The sequence below is a fragment of the Staurois parvus genome, unplaced genomic scaffold, assembly GCF_062004578.1.
Source record: "Staurois parvus isolate SC_StPar_1 unplaced genomic scaffold, SC_StPar_1.0 ptg001062l, whole genome shotgun sequence".
NCBI lineage: Eukaryota > Metazoa > Chordata > Amphibia > Anura > Ranidae > Staurois > Staurois parvus.
This window is the reverse complement of record NW_028318858.1, coordinates 644,844-666,766: the sequence shown is the minus strand read 5'-3', so window position 1 is coordinate 666,766 and position 21,923 is coordinate 644,844. Positions and strand designations below refer to the sequence as shown.

At 42.0% G+C, this 21,923-nt stretch overlaps 2 protein-coding genes across 2 annotated transcripts in view; one reads left to right on the top strand and one right to left on the bottom strand.

Annotated features, from left to right (window-relative positions):
• The first annotated feature begins 5,837 nt into the window (after positions 1-5,837).
• On the top strand, positions 5,838-6,564 carry RPL13 (ribosomal protein L13). Its single transcript, XM_089658288.1, has one exon. The coding sequence runs from the start codon at positions 5,877-5,879 to the stop codon at positions 6,510-6,512; it is 636 nt and encodes a 211-aa protein (XP_089514414.1). The 5' UTR covers positions 5,838-5,876; the 3' UTR covers positions 6,513-6,564.
• Positions 6,565-7,306: 742 nt separating this feature from the next.
• The window catches only part of ATP6V1C1 (ATPase H+ transporting V1 subunit C1), a 58,245-nt gene continuing 43,628 nt past the window's right edge, over positions 7,307-21,923 (bottom strand). The window contains exons 7-13 of the mRNA XM_089658287.1: positions 21,306-21,404; positions 17,746-17,814; positions 14,054-14,146; positions 13,882-13,975; positions 11,998-12,095; positions 11,341-11,467; positions 7,307-7,955 (exon numbers count right to left, since the gene is read on the bottom strand). Of these exons, the coding sequence (XP_089514413.1) occupies positions 7,860-7,955; positions 11,341-11,467; positions 11,998-12,095; positions 13,882-13,975; positions 14,054-14,146; positions 17,746-17,814; positions 21,306-21,404 (676 nt within the window). The 3' untranslated portion in view covers positions 7,307-7,859. The remainder of the gene's footprint in view (positions 7,956-11,340; positions 11,468-11,997; positions 12,096-13,881; positions 13,976-14,053; positions 14,147-17,745; positions 17,815-21,305; positions 21,405-21,923) is intronic.

The following is a 21,923-nucleotide window of genomic DNA, read 5'->3' as shown; positions in this document are numbered from 1 at the left end:
TGGCTACCATTCAAATTTTAGACTGATCATTACTTTGTGAGTGGGCAAACATTCAAAATCAGCAGGGGATCAAATACTTATTTCCTTCACTGTATATTGAACATTATGTGTGGGCCTTTATTGATGTCAGGGACTGCATTTGAAGCCTCCTTTAGCTATAAGTTGACAACCACAGCTATATAGCGTCAATATGACCAAAGAACACTTTTTTTTCTGTTGAAAATCACATCTGGTGCCCACACACTTTGTACCTTCCTACCAAGAATTGCACTAACCCTTGGAGGAAAATAATGGATTAGAATATTTTTTGGTTTAGCATTAACTTTGCTGCTGGATGAAACAGTTTGTCTTTGAATCCGGCACAAAAGAGCTTTGAAAACCAACACTTACAGACTGTGCTGTGATGTGCATCAGATCTGCTAACGAAAGGTCTGATTCATGAGCATTTCAAAAACAGTTTAAAGACCATTTCCGCAGGATCCCTATTTTCAGCACATCTACTGTTAGGTAGAAAATACATATTGTGCTCATTTACAGCTTTGTCCTACGTCAGAAACCGAAGCCAAGAAAAAGAAATCTCTGTGTGCCAACGTATCAGTATCCTAAGGCTGGGTTCATACTTTTCTGCTTTGGGGCATTGCAGTATGGGTTTGTTTGTTTGGAGGGGTATTAAAAAGATGCTGAAACAGGCTTGTAGCGCCTCCCCCAAAGCGATAGTTCACATTTTCATTTTTCTGAAAAGGCAAACTAATACCATACACCAGGGGTGCTCAACTTGTGGCCCTCAGAGCCCTTTGATGTGGCCCTCGAACTCAAACCAGGGAAGCGCAATTCTATTAAGTCCTGCAGGTTTAGGTGTGCTTTCAGAAAGTGCGCCACACCTGCAAGATATAATGGAAGTCTATGGCAAAGCGCAGCTAACCAGCAGGAAAGTCGCAGGTGCACTGTGCTGGGCTGCAGATAAACCACAGTGCATCAGTGTGAAAGCAGCCATATAGTGGGCTCACAACAGTAAGGACTAATTTACATTTGCAGTTTGGAGGGCAGTAAAACTCCTTAGTTGAGACGTGTTTTTACCACACACACTGGTGTAACATCAGGGGTCGCAATGGTGACCCTGCTCCAGGGGGCCCGTGCAGCCTCCCTGTAACATTGTTTTGCACTTGAACAGGAGGGACTATCCTCTCCATTTTCCTCCTGCAACCGCTGAGAGCCAGCTTATCCTTCTCTCCCTCCTGCTGGCATTCAGCAGTTGCAGGAGGAAAATGTTCATTTTGCTATTCAAAATACAAAAAATTCTAAATTTAAACCATTTCATTTCATTGTGGCCCCCAACCAGTTACCAAACCACTTAAGTGGCTCTCGCTCTTCAAAAGGTTGAGCACCCTTGCCATACACCATCCCTACCCCCCTGGTGCCCGCTGTACTAACCTCCGGGTATGCTGAGCTGTCAGTGCCCACGCAGTCTGTCCAGCAGATCCCCGCTCTACTCTGTACAGCACTTTCGGGATGGACCACAGCAACTGCACAGTGGAATACTCTGGTCCATCCCAGAAGCACTGCACAAAGAAGAGGGTGAAGTAGGGGGTATCCCAGATCCCTGGACTGCTGGACCAGCTACGTGGACACTTACATCTTAGCATCCACGGGGGTAAGTACAGAGCAGGGGGAAGCTTGTACATTTTTTCGGGAAAAGGTGAACATTTTAAGCTGCAAAGGCAGTGGACGAGGGGTGTTCACATGCTGCAGCCATGATGCTTTGCTTTGCACCCACAGCCAAAATGATCATCCAAAGATGACCTATTTAATTGTGCAATGCACAAGGTTAAAGTATATTGGTACAGCATTACATCTGATTTTTGGGACCTTGTGGTGCATTGCCAGTACATTCATTTGAAACGGCTACCTTAATGTACTGCACAGGTGAGCATAGGTCCTTAAAGTTCACCTTTTGAAGAAAAAGATAAAATGCACATTTTTGGAGGTAAAAAAAAAAAAAGTGCATTTTTTTTATATCGGGCCTGAAAGGCATTGCACCTGCAATCAGCTGATCACAGGTGCAATCTCAGGCTCCTGCAGACTCTCTGCATAGCTGTCTGCCTGTACCTCGTACAGGCAGTCAGTTACTTGAAAGCAATAAGATCAATGGACTACAAGAGCACTCACCAACACCCTTGTATTTCATTGGGAACTACAAGTCATCAGCCGCAATGGATGATGGCACTTGTAGGCATTCATTTACAGAAAACTGTGAATAAATGACAAGGCTGTGTGGACGGAGCCCTGTATGGCCACATTATGTTCAAATTGTGACCGGGTGCGGGGAGAGGATTTCCCACCCGCTGTTACAGGGGAGGGAGGGAACAGGGGAAGAGGCTGCAGCTGCTGGAACATGTTACATGTTCTACTCTAAACATGTGTAAAGTTCCAAAAGCTGAACTTATCATTTGAAGCTAGCTGGGAACATTGATAACTAAAAAGCTGCTTTTAATGGGGCATAATGTACTGTAGATACAGAAGACCACAAAACCTATGGAAGCCCATCGTTGTGCAGGTTCTATAGGTGTGCATCACTGGTGGTATAGGAGACTCATTTATCAACCTCAAGGAAAAGGACTCTGCAGCTTTCAAAGTTTTCTTTTTTTTCAATAAAAGTGAATGTATAGTGGTCATTTATTTATTTCCTTCTTTATTTAGAACTTTTGTTGACGTTTTTCACCTAGGGATCCTTCCAGTGACTGACTTTCTTGGAGTCCATTGGCGGACACAGGAAGTCTTTAACTTTATACTGCCACCTGCAGGATTGGACACTGACAAAGATAAAAAACCCAGTAAGCTAGCATAGGATAACACCTACTACTATCTGTGGCAAAGCAGTACAGATCAAGCCGCCAGTTCAGATACTTGCCCTGCAGAAGTGATGGAGTAGAGACAGGTCTCTAATGGGTGCAAACAGCGTTTCCAAAATACAAAAAGAACCAGATTTAAATGCCATGGGGTCACAGGGAAGAGCTATGCGGGACATACCCTGGACAAAGGTATCAAAGAATGAGGCCAACAGCCTCTGAAACAGAAAAGGAAGGGCAGAAACCTGACCCTTAATATTCCTAAGGGCCAAATATTGGTCCAGATAGCTTAATGTTTAGTACTCCTGCCTCACTGCACTGCGGCCCCTGGATTGAATCCTGGTAAGGAAATATTTGAGTTTGCATGGATTTCCACCCACACTTCGAATATATACTGGTAGGTTATTTGGCCCTAGTATGTATGCATGTAAGACAGTGACTTTAGACTACAAGCACAGCAAGTAAAGCACTGCATAAAATGCCAGCGCTTTATAAATATTTACCTGTAGTAACTAATATCTCATGATAAACCTTGCAGGAAGATGAATTCCTAGCTTTTAGCATTGTAGAAAAGCACAGAATCAGAAATGCCCCTGTCCCTCAGAACCTGGTCTTCAACAGCCATGCCATTAAAGGAAGATGACAAATTAGTCCTTGGGACAGAAGATGTTGATGATCCAGCAGAGCACATAAAGCTTCTGCCAGGAATAGTACATAGGCCAGGAAACCTTTCATCTCAATCCTGCGACACACACAAGGAAGAAGTTTCAAGGGAGGAAAGACATAGATCAGGGTATACTTTTCCCATGGAGCCACCAGAGGATCAAATGCTTGAGCTAGAGGATACCTATACCTAAAAACAAACCTGTCCAGTTTGTTGTGGAACCTGGAGGCTAGGAGAATCAAATTTTGCATCCCCCACCTACAACACAGGTCCAGGAATACCTCCAATTGTAGGGACCATTCCCTAATGTCCAGGCACTGTCAGCTAAGAATCTACCTGCCAATTGTCCACGTCTAGATTGTACAAAGCAGACAAGGCTGGAACATGAAGTTCTCCCCAGAACAGGAACCAATCTATCTCTTTATGCTATGTGAAGCCTTCTGGTTCCTCCCTGATTAAAATACACCACCACCATCTGGATCAGATGACCTTCCAGTAATATGGTCCAGTGCTGCAAAGAGACCTAAGTTCCAGGATGTTGATTGGGAGATGTGACTCATACACAGGGCACCTGTCAGACATGGTTTGACAATGTATATCACTGCCAGAATCAGGTAAAGGGGCCCCCCCACCGGAGACAGTAAAAGAAGCCATGAAATGGCAAGATCCACATTAGGAATGGACCACTTTTGCACAAAATCCCCACCAGATGGATGCCACGGATATGCCCTCTGCGATCAGAGTAAGCAAATAACTGGGTGATTTTGGCTATAAAGTCTTACATAACTGTATTAAAGACCTCAGAAGAAGAGGCCAGAAACCCAGTCACACCCAACAAAGCTAAAGAGGACTCTGAGGATGGGAAAGATTAAGAGCAGAAGGTAACATGATTCCAGGCTGCAGACATCAGCACAGTCACTTGGTTTGTTGCATGCAGCCCCAGAGCCATAGACAGAAAGTGAGCAGGGGGTAACCAGTACAATGGGACTGTTTCCTCCATGTTTAGAATCAGACATATTGCAAGCTTGTAGCAGTAAAGCAATATTTAGGCTCAAAGTAAGAAGCAAGGCCTAAGGCAGGGGTGTTCAAACTATGCCCTCCAGCTGTTGAAGTACTACAAGTCCCATCATGCCTCTGGGTGTCTTGCCTGTGGATGTCAGAGTCTTGAAGGCCTCATGGGAATTGCAGTTCCTCAACACCTGGAGGGCCATAGTTTGGACACCACTGGCCTAAGGAAACCCTGACAGCTGGTAGCAGGGTTGGATGGCCAGAGGTAAACAAAGTTACTATAGGCGGGCAGCAGGAACAGAAAGAAGATCTAAGTTCCATGTGGCTCTTTGCAAGCAGGAGCAGCAGCTGAAGGAATACGATTCCTCCATGCTGTATGGTGGGAAAAAGTGCCAGAGTGTGCAAAAATGCACCTAGCATATGACATCAACACACTGTTAACCCCTTGCAATTCAAAACCAGCAGGGACGAGCATAAAGGCAATCAGCAACCTATGTAAATAAGGTAGCTCCTAAGGCTCAACTCAACTAGTCCCATTTAAGAGTCCTCAGAGACAGGACAAGCACTCAGGCAATGCCAGCAGTTCTGGACTTCAAAATTTAGTTTCATAGCTAACTTTTTTTTACCTGAACGTGAAAGTGCCCCATGTGGAACACAATTTCAGAAGGTCATGTCCAAGCTGTCCCCTCATCCAGTCCAGCAGAGTCCAGGGGCAGCACTTCAAAAGCCAGGCTAAAGGTGACCCTATTGGATAACTGCAATACAGAGACAAAGCTCCAACAGTGAGACAGAAGAGTCCTAATTGAAGAAAAAAAAAAATTCAAAGTGGAAATAAGTGGAAAAAAAAAAAGTTATGCAGTATACACAGCAGACCTGAATAAAGGACACTAGGAAAAACCGGAGGCATACTGACAGTAGGTTATCCTCCTACAGTTTTTGTCTGTCATCCTCTTGTAGGCAGAATCATAACCCAAAGGTTAACAACTTTCTGTGATTCTCAATGGTTGAGGAAAAAAAGTAAAAAAAAATAGGTTGCCTTGCTGAGCTTAGTACACAAATCCACTCTGCAACAATGGTAGATGCTGCACTCTCCATTATTCTGATACCCCTAAAAACCTGAGCAAATCATAAACCGGTGTAAGGAGATTTACACAGTCACTTTTCACAGTGTGTAGGATCAGCTAACATAAGATGTCCAACAATGTAGAACAGATAGAATGTTGCAGAGCAGGAACTGCTGTTTACTTAACTTTATATATATTCGCTGATTCTGCAAACTGACCTGAATCAGCAAAAGTTAAAACAGTAATACAGCTTTCCTTTCGGCCATTTTCTCCCCATGGAGGGAATAAGTCGCCATGGCCCCCAGCAGAAATGGAATGATCTTGAAGCCCCACTTCCACAAGGACTGGCAGAGACGAGTGGCTACTTGGTTTAACCAGCCCGCCAGGAAGATCCGCAGGCAAAAGGCACGCCAGGCCAAGGCACAACAGATCGCCCCCAGATCTGTGGCAGGACCCCTCAGGCCAGTGGTGAGATGTCCAACCGTCAGATATCACACGAAGAATCGAGCTGGAAGAGGCTTCACCTTGGAGGAGCTTAAGGCCGCCAGCATCAACAAGAAGGTTGCTTGCACCATCGGCATCTCTGTGGACCCTCGCCGTCGCAACAGGTCAACGGAGTCCCTGCAGACCAACGTGCAAAGGCTGAAGGAGTACCGCTCCAAACTGATCATCTTCCCACACAAACCCTCCGCTCCGAAGAAGGGAGACAGCTCTCCTGAAGAGTTGAAGATGGCCACCCAACTGAAGGGCCCAGTCATGCCAATCCGCCAGACTTTCAAGAAAGAAAAGGCGAGAGTCATCTCCGAGGACGAGAAGAACTTCAAAGCCTTCGCCAGTCTGCGTATGGCACGCGCCAACGCACGCCTCTTCGGCATCCGAGCCAAGAGAGCCAAGGAAGCCGCAGAGCAGAAAGTGGAGAAGAAAAAGTAAAACTAATCCTGCAACTGTTAATAAACAAAAAGTTGTAAAAAAAAAAAAAAAACAGTAATACATATAGTAGGATCAATTCATTAAATGCTAGCTCCACCTTTCCAATCATGTTTCATGTTACACCCATATTTACGATGTAACATACACCAAGGTCAAAGCCTACAGCTCCCGTCCCTCAATTCACTCCCCTCTACTTTTACAGAATTTGGGAGTTCTTCTCCCACTTCTGTCAAAGCTGAATTTGACACAGCAGCGCAAAGTTCTGCTCACACAAAGGCACATCATTCATAGAGAGTTGTGAATGAAAAACGTACAAATCCCATGTGCCTCCGTTGCAGAGGAACTTGAAGTGCTCAATAGAGCCCACTGATACTTCCTTCAGCTACGTAGCTGAAGGTCCATACCTCTGTAGGTAACTGAGCTAGAGAAAGTCTGTAAGAACCAGAACATTGCATCCAAGATGTACTGATTGCAGTTGGAATGCTCTACAAGCTCAAACGCAAAAGAAATTACAAATGCACATTTTTGCAATATGGATGGAAAAGGTGGAATTTGCCTTTAACCATTAGGCACAAAGATAGGTATCTTTATTTTAGCCATGTAACTGTAAATTTTAAATCTCATTGCACGCAACTGAAATAAACGGTTTCTTTTTTTTTTTCCTAGTGTGTTAGTTTTGTGAATTGAGCCTAATGCGTATTTTACTATTTCACCTGCAGCTTCAGTGAATAGAAACAAAAATCAACAAGTACAAAAACAAGTAAACTGCTCAATAAAAGAATAAAACACAAGCCTTGTTTTTACAGGTCTGTTTATTATTCCTGTTTGTGTTGACAGTGCTCTAGAGATCTTTAACAAATATACAGAAAGCACATACGTTAAATATTACATACACTTTACATCACGACTCCACGTTTTAAACACCATGATATGAACTAAATGCAGTGAATGGAATGGTATAAACAATTACACCATAGTCCCTTGTAAACAGGATCTACGTACGAGCAGTGAGAGGAATGAAGGCTGACCACCATACGAATGAGGAATTATATTTTATAGAACCATTTGTGTCCTGTGGCATCTCAGCAACTTCAGGTTTAAATAAATCTCTTTATAAATAGACTCTTATTTTCTCAGTGGACATTTAAATATCTCATTGATTAAAAGCAACAATATCTACTGAACATTTGATTTTAAAAAGAAAAAAAGGTGTCAGAAGGTTGACTAAGGGAGAGGAGGGGGTCACCTTGGTTAGAGACATGAGAAGCAAGCACAGGGTTAAGGAGGAAGTGTATCACTGTACTTCAAACTCATTTCTGCTCCAATAACACAATCACACAGTTTGTTCTACTTAAATTCCAGCAAATTGCAATCAATCTTGTAGTAGACATAGGGGTAGTATTCCTGCTGGCTCAGGTTTAATCCAGGGATGTCCATGGGAGCCTAGAAAAAGAGAAGACATGTTATTGGAATCGGCTAAAGCAAGCTGGCAGGTCTAAAGACATATGAAGAACGTTAGCCAAGTTCATAAGATGAATCATTTCCTATCTCCCCTTTGTCAGATCATTTGGTATGACTGCTAAAGTCTAAAGATTCCTGTAGATGTCCCAATTGATGCAGCATAGTAGTTCTTAGTACTAGCAGATTTCAGTACGGGGTTTTGGACACATGCGTGGCTCACTGTACAGGAACAGACAGGCACACAAAGCATGTCTCTTCTGCATTAAAATTTCTGCCAATTTTAATTATTTTAGCTAAAGTTCCACTTTATATTAGTCTTTGACATGCACAGTTCACTCAGTCCAGGAGAAATGTAAGCTCATGCAAGCGTGATGACATCCATCCCGGAGGCCAGCCTGTTACAGCCCGGGTTCCTTGTAACAGGGTTGGATGATGCTGGCCATTAGTCAACAGACCGATTCGGTCATAGAGGCGGTCAGGTGCAGAGTGGAAAAGAGATGGGTTTAAGTTGTGAAGGTTTCTTTGGGTAATTGTTTGCAGCTTGGAGGGATAGGTGCTTGAAGATGAGACTGTGAAGGTGATGAGATTGTTATCAGAGAGAGGAAAGAGGGTGTTTGTGAGGTTGTAGGGAGTGCAAAGTTTGGCGAAAACAAGGTCTAATGTATTCCCATCAGAGTGAGTGGAGGACTGTGTCCATTGTGTTAAGACCAAAGATGAGGTTAGGTTGAAGAATTGGGATGTAGCCGGGTTGTTGACATTAATGAGGATGTTAAAATCTCCGAGAATGATAGCGGGTAGTTCAGAGGAGAGAAAGTAGGGTAGTCAGGCAGAGAAGTCATCAAGAAAGCGCAACACCGGTCCAGGACGCCGATAGATCACTGCAATCCTCAGAGAAATGGGAGAAAACAGCCGAATGCAGTGAGTCTCGAATGAAGGCTAGAGAGGGAGGGGTAGGGAGGACTTGAAAGGTGCTCAGTGGGGATAGAAGCAAACCAACTCCACCTCCTTTCTGACCACTGGGTCTGGGTGACTGGGTCCAGATGAGACCTCCATAGGAAAGTGCTTTGGGAGAAGCAGAATCTGATGCTTGGAGCCAGGTTTCTGTAATTGCTAGTAGGTTAAGGGAGCGGGAGACAAAAAGGTCATGGACAGAGGTGAGCTTATTACAGACAGAGCGGGCATTCCAGAGCGCACATGAAAAAGGGAGGGTGGATTTTAGGAGCACGGGGACTGATATTAAATTGAGTAGATTGCAGGTATTCCTGGAGGAAAGCGGGTGCCTGGTGTGGGGGTGAGATACTGGAGGCCCAGGGTTTCGGGAGATATCCCCAGAGGTTAGGAGAAGAAGAAGGGTGAGGAAAGCAAGATGGGAGCGGGATGTATATGAGTGCACATGCCTTCCAGTTTTGGTGTTTGGGTCAGCAGGTGAGTAAAGTATCAGCAGGAGGTGATGGGAGCAGTAGTAGGGAGATGGTAGCAGTGAGGGTGAGATGTATAAACTTTGGGGTGGAGCAGAGGGATAAAGAAAGGAGATTTTGAGAACAGAGGATAGTAATATGAAAAGGAGGAGTTCAACTGCTGTTTTCAAATGCAGAAAATGCACTTTTGCGCTCCAGCAGAAAATGCACTTTTGCGCTCCAGCAGTGTTTTTGTACTGAGGGAGCACTCACTGCATGCTCTTAGCATAAAGAAAGAGCTGTCACAGAGAGCAACTTAGATAGGGCTACAGATCAGTAGCTGACGGGACTGGCTTCAAGTCATGTGAACAAGGTGGTCGGCAACCACCCCCACCCACCCCCCCCCGGCGTTCCAAACTATTTTAAAGGGCAGGAAGTGGTTAAAGCCTGATGCACGGTTAACCATTAGCCGCCCGGCCAATGGCCGTTTGGCGGCTTCAAACACGCATCGGCATTCCGGGTGCACGCCATTTGGCGTGCACCTGCACATACGCAGTTTGCGCTAATGCAGAGCCTCGCAGCGGCGCGATCTGTCACCCGCCGTGTACCTCGGACACGGCCGATAACAGATCTGAGTACCGGCCCCCGTTGCTGGTACCATGTGACCTGCTGTGACCAATCACAGCAGGTCACATGACAGTTGTATACAATCGATGGCTTCATTCATGCCATCCATTGTATACTAGTGCCTAGCTGTGAATGGTCACAGCTAATCACATGCACATGTCATGTGATTAGCTGTGAGCAAATCACAGCTAAGCACAAAAAAAAAAAAAAAAACCTGAATGAATCGATTTCATTCAGGTAAATGCTTGCTTATAGCAAAGTAATTCTTTGCTATAAGCAAATTGTGTAAAAAAAAAAAAAATACTGATCACTTCCCCAAAGTAGTACAGTGTTACTATGGTAACATTGTACTACTTTGGTCATAGTAAATTATGAAAAAAAGTCTTTAAAAAAAATTTAAAAAATGTAATAAAAAATTAAAAATAATAAAAAAAAAAAATATATATATATATTTTTTTTTTTCATACTGTCACCAGTCAGTGTTCCTGATCACCGCCATGCCAGTTATATCATGACGCTGTACTGCACTGGTGACAGTATGTAAAAAAAAAAATTGTGAAAATAATTTTTTTAATTTTTTAATTTTCCGAAAAAATTATGACAAAAAAATACAACTTCAAAAAACTCGCCATTCCTCTTATGAAGTACGTCGGACTGTCTACTCTGCAAAAAGGGGTCATTTGGGGGATATCTGTACTGTTCTGACATTCTTGGACCTGAAGAAATTAGATTGGCTGTCAGTACTTCAGGATTGATCAATATTCAGATCTATACCATAGTTTGTGAACTCTATAACTTTCCTACAAACTAAAAAATACATCCTAATTTGGGTTATTTTCACCAAAGACATGTAGCAGAATACATCTCGGCCTAAATTTATGAAGAACAATTATTTATTTGTAAACTTTTATAACAGAAACAAAGAAAAACGTGTTTTTTTAAAAATTTTTGGTCTTTTTTTGTTAATTTAGCAAAAAATAAAAACCCCAGCGGTGATTAAATACCACCAAAAGAAAGCTCTAGTTGTGTGAAGAAAATGATAAAATTTTAGTTTGGGTACAATGTTATATGACCGCGCAATTGTCATTCAAAGTGTGAGAGCGCTGAAACGTGAAAAATGGCCTGGGCAGGAAGGTGTAAAATTGCACGGTATTGAAACGGTTAAAAACCACCCTATTCCACCTTTACCCAGTGCATTTTGCAAAAATGGTGACTTTGCTGAAAATTTGGGGAAATGATCATTCTCAATCGCCCCTCTGCATCAGTAACCCAGAGATCCTATATGTGACATTCACAACAACCAGGTAAGCACCAAATAGCAAAAAAAAAATGATTTTACTCACGTCAATGATGGATGCCGCACTGCTGTCCAGGTGCTTGTACAAATCATACAAGACTTCCCTCAGCTTCTTCATAGTCTTCTTGTTGGGCTGCAGGAGCATGGCTTGGAAGTTGACAGGTAATCCATATCTAGAAGCAGTGGAATTATTATGTTCCAGGGCTTACAGCTGTTCATATTGTCAACATAACCATGGTACACCCAAAATATGGGTGCAACATTTAATAGGGTACAATAGGTTGAGTTAACCCTTAAAATGTTCTTTTCTCTTCATGGAAAGTCTGCTTTTTGCAGTCGGTCCCCTATGATGGTAGGGCAGTGAGAGAGTCTCGCCCTTTATGGCAAGTGCCTGTTTTGGTATCATGCTCCGCCCACCTGCTGTAGCCAAATGTCTTCCTATACGGTTATGGGGAATTAAACAAGAGAAAGGAAATTCTGTGCCAGGGAAGGGAACAACAATATTCTGGGAAGGGAAGGATTTACTCAATGGAATTTTCATAAGATTAGATGTTAATCGACTGAACCTTCCAGCATCTACTCGACCACAATATCAATTTTAAGCAATCGAACACTTTATGAAAGTTGGTGAGCTTCCTGCACTGAACAAACTTTACCCACTGCACAGCAACAGCAAAGAAGGCCAGGGACACAATGTCATTACCTTAACACAGACTCCACAAAGACCCGGAGAGCCTTCACATGAATCCATGCAATGAAAGCTTCACTAAAATTGACTTTGAGCCACCGTACCAGAGGACCCTGGGAATAAAAAAAAAAATCTTAAAAGGTCATTTATACACACAGCAACTATAGCTGGCGTTAAAGTGTGACAATTGGGGCTTATTACAGTTCTAATGTAGGACACACCACTATCAACCAAAACATTTCTCTAATTTTCTGTACTTTTTACAAACAAATATTTCAGCATTATGCGCACAGTAAAGCAACAATTTCAGTAATAAAATACAAATTATATCCTCTAGGGCACATGTATAGTTGCAGACATAAAACACTTGTTTTATGTATATGGTTTTGAGTGTGGGATCACTTATAAGTGATATTGCAGCAGCTCAAGCAGCGTTTTTTCATTATATGATAGCGCACATTGTTGTTTATTTATAGTTAAAGACGGACACAGGATTTTGTGAAAAAAAAAAAATCAGTGCTGTCCCTACATATTGCTGTGGGTTCTGGGAATTAGAATAAGGCAAAAAAAAAAAAGTGCAAGCTAATTGAAAAACTACTAAATGTATTTTTACCTAACTTAGTGCAGTCCTTATCCCCATCCCTTCATCTCCGACACACAGTCATGGTGCCGCCACGTTAACTGAGCTGCACACGCACAGCTCAGTATACATTTTAACCACTTGCCGTCCAGCCGCTGTATATAAAACGGCCGGACGGTGGCAGTCCAGGGCCGGGTTGCCGTTCATAAATGGCGCCCACCATTCTGGACTGTGCATGCTCCCTGGAAGTGCGCAGCTCCGCGATCCCGTGCTCGCTATGTCCTCCGGACACAGTGGAACACCGATCGTCATACGGGACCTCTGTGCGAGGTCCCAATCATGTGATCATTGATTGGCCAATCAGTGATCACATGCAGAGTAGTAAGCAAGATGTCACTTCTGACATCATTGCTTACTACGTGTGAAATCTGAGAATGATCAGAGGTCACATGGTACAAGGCTATTCACAACAGCCTTGTACCATGTGACAAGCTGTGACCATTCAAAACTCACACAGTAGTTCTCAATGGCTGCAAGAATGCAGCCAGAGAGAAGGAGAAATTAATGCGTTTACAGCCTTTATGGGTGTAAAAGCAATCAGTGTAAAAAAAAAAAATCTTCATCACCCCCAAGTAGTACAGTGTCACCATGGTATGTAGAAAAAAAAACAAATAATAATATAAAAAAATAAAATAAAAATGTAATGGTTATAAACTAATTTGGGCTATTTTTTTTTACTAAAAAGATAACTGAATAAATTTTGGCCAAGATTTATGATGAAATATTATTTATTTGCAAAATTGTATAAGAAAAACACTTTTTTTTCAAAAGTTTTTGACTTTCATTTATTGAGCAAAAAAATAAAAAATAAAAATCACAGTGGTTAATAAATACTACCAGTAGTGAATAAATACCACCAAAATAAAGCTTTATCTGTCTCAAAAAAATTCATATGGGTACAGTGTTGCATGACTGCGCAATTGTCATTCAAAGTGTGATAGTGCTGAAAACTGAAAATTGGCCTGTACAGGAAGGGGGTAAAAGCGTCCGGACTTGAAGTGGTTAAAGAAGCATGCAGCTAGCTTTAGTTTATTGCAGAGGAGACCTTGCAGTCTCTTCTGCATCAAAGAGCATGCCTGCTCGCTTTTTCTTTATTTGAAAGTTAAGTTCTGCTTTATATTCAATTGAAACATGCCCATCAGGTAGTATTCCCATACAGTTACCAGAATACAATATTTATCACTATACTGGACCTTTAAATGTTTTGCTCCCAATACAAGCCCCATCCCTAAAATACAGAGAATGCATATTGTTCTTACAAACTGCTTCTTCTTATCAGTGGATAGTCTATTCATTTCCTCCTTGTCCGCCTTCATCTCTTCTTCATTGTATTGGAAATCACGGACGACAAACCTGAGACAAAAAGAAATGTTAGACTCCGGCAATTTAAAACTGGACTCCAGTGACTTTAATCGCTGCCCTGGATCTTACTTATTCTCCCTGGCTTTGTGTCGGAAGTCGTCTACTGCTTTCCTGAACAGAGTGACATTACACAGGTAGCTGTCCTGGTCTTCTGATAACACGCTGTGACAACAAAGGAACAGATACTGAGAACAATGTTGACAGAAGAGAATTACTCCACAGATCAGACATATTGCAGCAAACAAACGTATACAGCAAACTCAGTAACCAAGCTAAAATCAGAAACCTCTATTTGCCATAAAGCTGAAGGAGATAATAAAAGCACAAATGATTGCAGCTTCGTAATAAAACATAATTAACTGTATTTGTTAAATGCAAGCAGTACAAGTAACTTCATTTCAATTTGAATGATTATCAGTCTTTTGCAGACTACTGTGATGTTTTTACAGCAAAGCGCAGAGAGTGGGAGGGAGAAGCAGCACAAGGAGCCAGTCAGGCATGCTGTAGTTCAAGCAGCATGCTGAAATTAGGAGAGAGCAGAATAGTAAAGAGATGCGCTCATTAATATGCTACTTCTCTTTCCACTGTACAGTCACAGGCCAGAAGAGGGACCAGGCCTATTAGAAAAAAAATGAGGTCCCCTCCCCTGCTAGACAGGGATGCGCTGTGGCGTAGAGATGTATACATTTCAGGACTGGATAAACAGAAATATAAAATGTCTGGCAGGTTGTATATGTATTTTAACCACTTCACGTCTGGCCCATGTATATAAATGGCCGGACGGGAGCAGTGCAGGGGCGGGTGGCCGTTTATAAACGTCCTCCCCGCTTCCCTGCTTGTGCGCGCTCCTTGGGAGCTGTATGGGACCTCTGTGCGAGGTCCCGATCATGTGATCACTGATTGGCCAATCAGTGATCACATGAATAGTAAGCAAGATGTCACTTCTGACATCATTGCTTACTACGTGTGAAATCTGTGAATGATCACAGAGGTCACATGGTACAGGGCTATTCACAACAGCCTTGTACCATGTGACAAGCTGTGACCAATCACAGCTCGCACAGTATTTCTCAATGGCTGCAGGAATGCAGCCAGAGAGAAGGAGAAATTATTGCTTTTACAGCCTTTATGGGTGTGAAAGCAATCAGTGTAAAAAAACAAAAAATAAAAACTAAATTCTTCATCACCCCCCACAAGTAGTAGTGTCACTATGGTGACACTGTACTGCTAGGGTGACAAGATGTTAAAAAAAAAATATATAAAAAAAAAAACAATTAAATAAATTAGAAAAATTTACATTTTTGATTATAAACGAATTTGAATTTTTTTTTTTTTTTTTACTAAAAAGATACCTGAATACATTTGGCCAAGATTTATGAAAAAAGATTATTTGCAACATTTTATAAGAAAACACTTTTTTTCAAAATGTTTTGACTTTTTCATATATATAGCTAAAAAAAAAATCCCAGTGGTGAATAAATACCACCAAAATAAAGTATTATCTGTCTCAAACATAATGCTAAAAAATTAATATGGGTACAGTGTTGCATGACCGCGCAATTGTCATTCAAAGTGTGATAGCACTGAAAGCTGAAAATTGGCCTGGACAGGAAGGAGGTAAAAGTGTCCGGACTTGAAGTGGTTAATCTGTGAATTTGACCTTTTGCCTGGAGTTCAGCTATGATCTGTAATCCACTGCAGCATGATTTCACAGAACTCCCCACTTGTTTGGTGTGCTTCCTCCTCACTGGTCACATTTATACATTTTCTAATTTCTAAATGTTTCGAATTTCTAAAGCAGGTCTGAATCTGGTATCTGTAGATATTGACACTTTTATAAATCAAACTGAGAAGCAACACAAAGTCTACAGTGGTGGTGTGTCTGGGAACTCCATTCCTGCCCCTTAGACCAGTAACAAAAGGGGTTCCCAAATCACCAGAGTATATGAACAACTATGAACAGATGAAAAACTGAAACCTTGTGTTCTCTACATGGAGGAGAGGGCAGAGATGGCAAAATCCCATAAAACAGATACCCCAGAGAAATTTGTAATCTGTGACTGCCTTGCTTTACAGCTGAACTCCCTGGAATCAGCTAAATTCACAGCTGAACCACATATATAAGAATGGTTGTACCTGTACTCGGACAGCTGTGCAATCCAGGCACCCTTGCTAGACAGCACAGCCTGCCAGAGACCTCACTATGCACTTAATGAAATTAAAGCAGCATTAAACTTTTGTTGGATAAACCGGCATATAACTGAGCGCTAAAGGTGAGCTGCTGTAACACCAAAAGGCACCAACAACCTTCTGAGACCAACTGATATATTAAGGTGCAGTGCTAGAATCATAAATTCAATATAATGCAATCACTAATAAAATTATAAAGTGCAGATGCTAACAACATAAGTGATGAATCAATCATCACAGGTAAATCCATAAAGTGACAGTCACTGCAAATGCACGTTCCCAAATACAGGGAAATAGATAAAGTGACAAATTTTTGTTGCTTTTCTTTTTTTACTAAAACAAACATGGTATACTTATCTGTTCTATGTAATGGTATTGCACTGAGCAGCCTGGATCCTCCTCTTCTAGGGTCCCCCGCCAGTACTCCAGGCTCCTCCTCTTCGGCTGGTGCCCCTATGGAAAGCGGCTTTCCATGGAGGTACCCATACAGGCTTGCTCCCGAGCCGCCCTGTCCGTGTCCAATGACACAAAGCGGGTGGTTTGGCACATCATTTGACTGACAATGGCTCCCACTGCTATCAATCTGGATTGGATCGGGCTCAGGTAAGAATAAGGGGGAGCTAGGGGAGAATCTGCAGAATAGAAGGTTTTTCACCTTAATGTTTAGAATGCATTAAGGTAAAGAAAACCTTAAATTGTTACTAAACCCAGGACCCTTCACTATATCTGGTCTCCAATAGAACATGGAAGTGCAATTATTTCAGTAAATATAAACTGCTAAATACCTTTTCCCATCAGCAGTTAGAGCAGTCTTGTGACTTCTATCAGTGTCTAGCCGAGCACTGGTTAAAGCTTGCAGGAGGGGTTTTCATTTTGCTCTAGGCGGATGCAGGACCCCTGACCTGATCACATGCACTCTCCCAAGAAAAAAAACCTCTCTAGCAATACACACCAAACTGAGCATGCGCAGAGTGACTCCACACGATATGTCTTATTAAGAGATAACAGGAGGACACTGGAAGAAGTCAGGACCAAACATCCTTTTTTACACAATGCAGAGGATTAACCCCTTAGGTTCCACAGCATGCTTTACTGCATATACAGACTGATCTTACGGTTGTGGGTTTAGTAACACTTTACGGCTTTAGAACCCTTTTAATCTCCAACCTGTCCCCAAGCCTGTGACTGGACTATGAATAGCGCAGCACTGATCAGGGCATCAATCTGCTCACCGATCTAGTAAGCATGTTCAGGGTGCTGACTGACAGCAGTGTGCAAAGCAAGGATCTGATTGGCTTAGACTGTCATCCCTCCCTTTACCAGTGTAAGTGCTGCTGTAGAAGGGATTACATTAAGGGAGGATATAATCAGATATTTTTATAAATGTGTATTTTAAAGATTAAATCTGAGCATTAAAGAGTATTTTCTATATCTGCCTGGAGAGTTGACCCTTAAATTGGCGGACGTCATGCTTTGTCTATGTCCTATCCCTGAAAATGATAACATACACTCTTCCAAGTTGTGCATAATAAACCTATGCCAATGTAATAATGAATGTGATTTTCACTCACCTGCTGGAACGAGGGACGACCATCTCAGCTAGAGTTTCATACTGCTTAACCCAGTCATTGTAATTAATCCTGGAAAACACAGTGCATACACATTACAGGACCATCACATCTCCAGGCTCTGACATTACAAATTACAGCTGCCCTTTGATCATGATAATCAGTTAAGTTCTGGCACCAGTACACTCCCAAAGCCCCCGTACACACGATGAGAATATCGGACGAATGCTCATCCGTTTTTTTTTTCTGTTTTTTTTTTTGTTACTAAAGTTATGAAAATTCTTGTACGACAGAATAAAAACTTGAAAGTGATGTTTTGTATTTGTTTTGTATTTTTGGACAACATTGTACTGATGAAACGAAAATTGTATGAGAAAAATCTTTGTGCTTGTCCCTTCGAATAATTTCGGTTGAAAGCTGTGTACTAACTAATCAGATTATCGTACAATCGCTTCGAAAACGGTATTTTTTGTACGATTTTCTGACCGTGTGTACTAGCCTTTATGGACCCTAATGGAGCATTGCTTACATTTCTGAAAGAAGCCAATTGATTCAACGACACCACTAAACAATGTAATTTCCATAGTCGTGCGATTCTGTAAGACTCAAGTCGCATATGAAATTTCACTAGGGTGAACAGAGCCTAATTGGGGGCCAAGCAGAGTCAAGTATGCAGCCCACAAGTAAAGCAACCCTTTGCTTTGTCAGTAAACTATTCAGCCTATAAGAAAGTAATTGGAACACAAACTCTGTCATTCAAGACCCAGTAATTTTGCATTAGGCACAACCAGATTGCTTCTTGTCCAGCGAAAAGCAGGTGAAGTCAAGCTGTCAATCACTGCCCACATACCCGACATCTCAGCACTTCATATGACATCCATGTGTCACCGCTGTCAGCGTACATCAGCAGCTGGGGAAGCATTTAGAGATAAAGGCACAGCTGTTGACTTTTCACAAAATCTTGCATATCAGTATTTAGTGTGCTTAGGTTGCACGCTTTGAGGAAAGGAGGGGGATCTTAAAAAAAAAAAAAAAAAAAAAAAAAAAAAAAAAAAAAAAAGCTGACAAAGAGGAATATGAGAATACCACTATGTTTTTATACTCCGGGGATGGAAAGGTTCACTTAAAAGAAACAGAGAAAACCAGCTCGGAGGTAATGAACTATGACAGTTCAGCAGTGCGGTCATGACTTTATTTCTTTTTTTTGGTTCATGGGCTTTAATGAAAACGATTATGTAATTATATAATCAAACAGCTTATGGGTGAGGTGGGCTAAAAAGCCTCCCACTAAACCAGTGTGAAGCTCAACACATCCTTCTTAAAACAGATGATATATTTATGTCTCACTTCCATCACAGATCACAAAAATAGGCATTAGTCTAGGTTCACACCTAAGCGTTTTCCGCAGCGTTTTGCAGAAACGCAGTACAGTCCATTTAACATGATTTCCTATGGGACAGGTGCACATCTCCGCGTTTTCACCCAGTGCGTTTTTTGGAAAGGGTCATAGACTTTTTTTTTTTTTTTTTAAACAACAAATGCTGCATTTTTGGTTCTATAGACTTCAATAGAGACACTGCAGAAAAGCATGTAGTGGTTTTTGATGCATTTTGCGTCAGCAGCACAGTGGCTTAGTGGTTAGCATTTCCACCTGGCAGTACTAGGGTCGTTGGTTCGAATTCCAGCCACGGCACCTCCTGCCTGGAGTTTGCATGTTCTCCCTGTTCCTGCGTGGGTTTCCTCCGGGTACTCCGGTTTCCTCCCACACTCCAAAGACATGCTGGTAGGTTAATTGGATCCTGTCTAAATTGGCCCTAATATGTGTATGCATGAATGTGGGTTACGGACCTTAGATTGTACACCCCTTGAGGGTTAGGGACTGATGTGAATGTACAATATATATTTGTAAAGTGCTGCGTAAATTGACGGCGCTATACAAGTACCATAAATAAATAATCTGCCCAGTAACAAGTTGGAAAAACCCCCCCGCAAAAAAGCATCAAAAATGCGGCAAAAACGCACTGCAAAAAACAGATCAAATGCAAACTGCATAGGTGTGAACTTAGCCTTAAAGCGGAAATTTTGGTGAAAAAAAAAGAAATTTGGGCTACAGCTTCAGTCACATAATTTACTTTTAATGAAGTGTGTCTCACATCATAATGACTGCTCCCAGATATGTTCCCTTTAGCGATGCCAGGTCCTCTTCTCAGTGCTCAACATTCAGTGCTGTATGGGTGACCTGCCTTGGGTCTAACATTGAAGGAGTCCATTCCTGCCCTTTCTTCCATTCACTCTTTGTAATATTTTCACAGAATGGAACATGTTCTCTGAATGGAGGAGAGGCGGATAAATGACATGATCCTTTCCCCATTCAAAGCAGGTGCTGCATTCTTTGAAAAACAACACAAGGAATGTTGTGAACGAAGGAGAGGACAGGAAAGGAAGAACAGCCGTTGGGACTCCTTCAACCCGATGCAGTTCATTCACACAGCGCCAGAACTTCAGTGCTGTGAAGAGGACCAGGCATCGCTGGAGGGAACATTTCCCAGAATGCAGAACACACCTCATTATAGGTAAATCATGTGGCTGAAGTAATTCCCAAAAAAGCTGAACTGCTTTAAGTTTTAATGACAGTGGGTGGAGGCATAAAAATAATTTCTCTATGCCCTCTTTACATTTAGGACTGCGGGTGTATAGTACAGATACTGCCTGGAATAACCAAATATACATATAATACTAAAGTGCATACAACGGTTTCAGGCTTGTTGGCCATCATCATTGCAGTACATGCCAAAAATGGCTACTACAAAGTAGTCCTTGGGGAGCAAGGAAAAAAGTATAACCAGACATATGGTGCAGTGAGTTAAAAGAAATAGGATTTTTTTTTTTTCCCCATTTACACTTATTTAGGTAGTGCATCTGTCTCCCGTCAGCTCTAAAGGTGAGTACTCACTGATCACATGATCACCGATTTCTCACAGCCGCTCTGAGCAGAGAGCGGGACTGTCAGTCACCTCTGTCTGCTCAATGCGCTGTAGAGGAGGAGGGAGCAGCTGGCTCTGGCTCTCTGCAATTTGCTGAGAGGCTGAGCCAGGTGCCGCTCCAGATTCTGGGGTGTATCCCGACTTTGAAGTCCGCTATCAGCTGAAAACCGGTCACAGGAGCGTAGAACAAACTGCACTCCTATGTAATCCACAGGAAAAGTACAGCCAAGAAAAACTTTGGCTGTACTTCTCCTTTAACGAACCAAAAAATCCTCCACATAGACAGTATGAAGCATAGTAGAGACTACATGTCTTGTATCACAAATTCCAAAAAAGGGCTTATTCCCTGTTGTGGGATGTAAAAGGCATTCAAATAATTCCTTTATGTATTATAGATAATAAGATTACCTAACTAGGTCCCTCCATCTTCTCCATCCAGAACCTTGAGTGTCAACAGACAAGCAGCCTACGGACAATTTCTCCCATTTCAGCCCTTCTACTGACCATGGTTCTAAATTTGCCCACCCCTGTGCCTTCACCTACATGTCTACTATAGGCTTTAAAATCTTCTGCACTTACTTAGGTACGACCACCAGAAGTGTGATCAGGTATTCGGAATCCAGCACAAAGTCATCCTTCTTCACAATCTCAGCCAGGCTTCTGGTGATTAAACTTCCACTAAATAAGGAGAAATGAAGTACAGAAAATATTTTATTGGGACTGTAAGTCATGACATGATCTTCACAGACGTAGGACTCAGGCACATGTGCATAAATACAATAACACCAGAGTACTTCTAGGCATTGTCAGATATAGAAAAGTCAGGGTAAAAGATATTCTTGTCCAAAAAAGAGATCGTTGAGTTTCATTAAAATATCAGTTTTGTGTGAAGTTGAGTTTTGCAGTTTTGAATGTACACCAGTTTGTATATTCAGCCATGAGGACATTGCTGAGACACGCAGATTGTAGACTGTGGCTCTGTCCCTTCCCAAAATGTCATAATGAAGGAGGCAGCTGGATAATTTTTTTGGGTTGACATACCCTTAATGTTTGCTGAGCTTACTAATAAAAGGAATCACAAACTCCCTTTTATAAATAAAATGATGAATCTCTTGTGGTGTCTATTAGGTTACATTGCATTTACAGAAATACTGTATGTAAAGGTTTCAGGCTGCCCTCAGACTTTAGAAGGTGGTT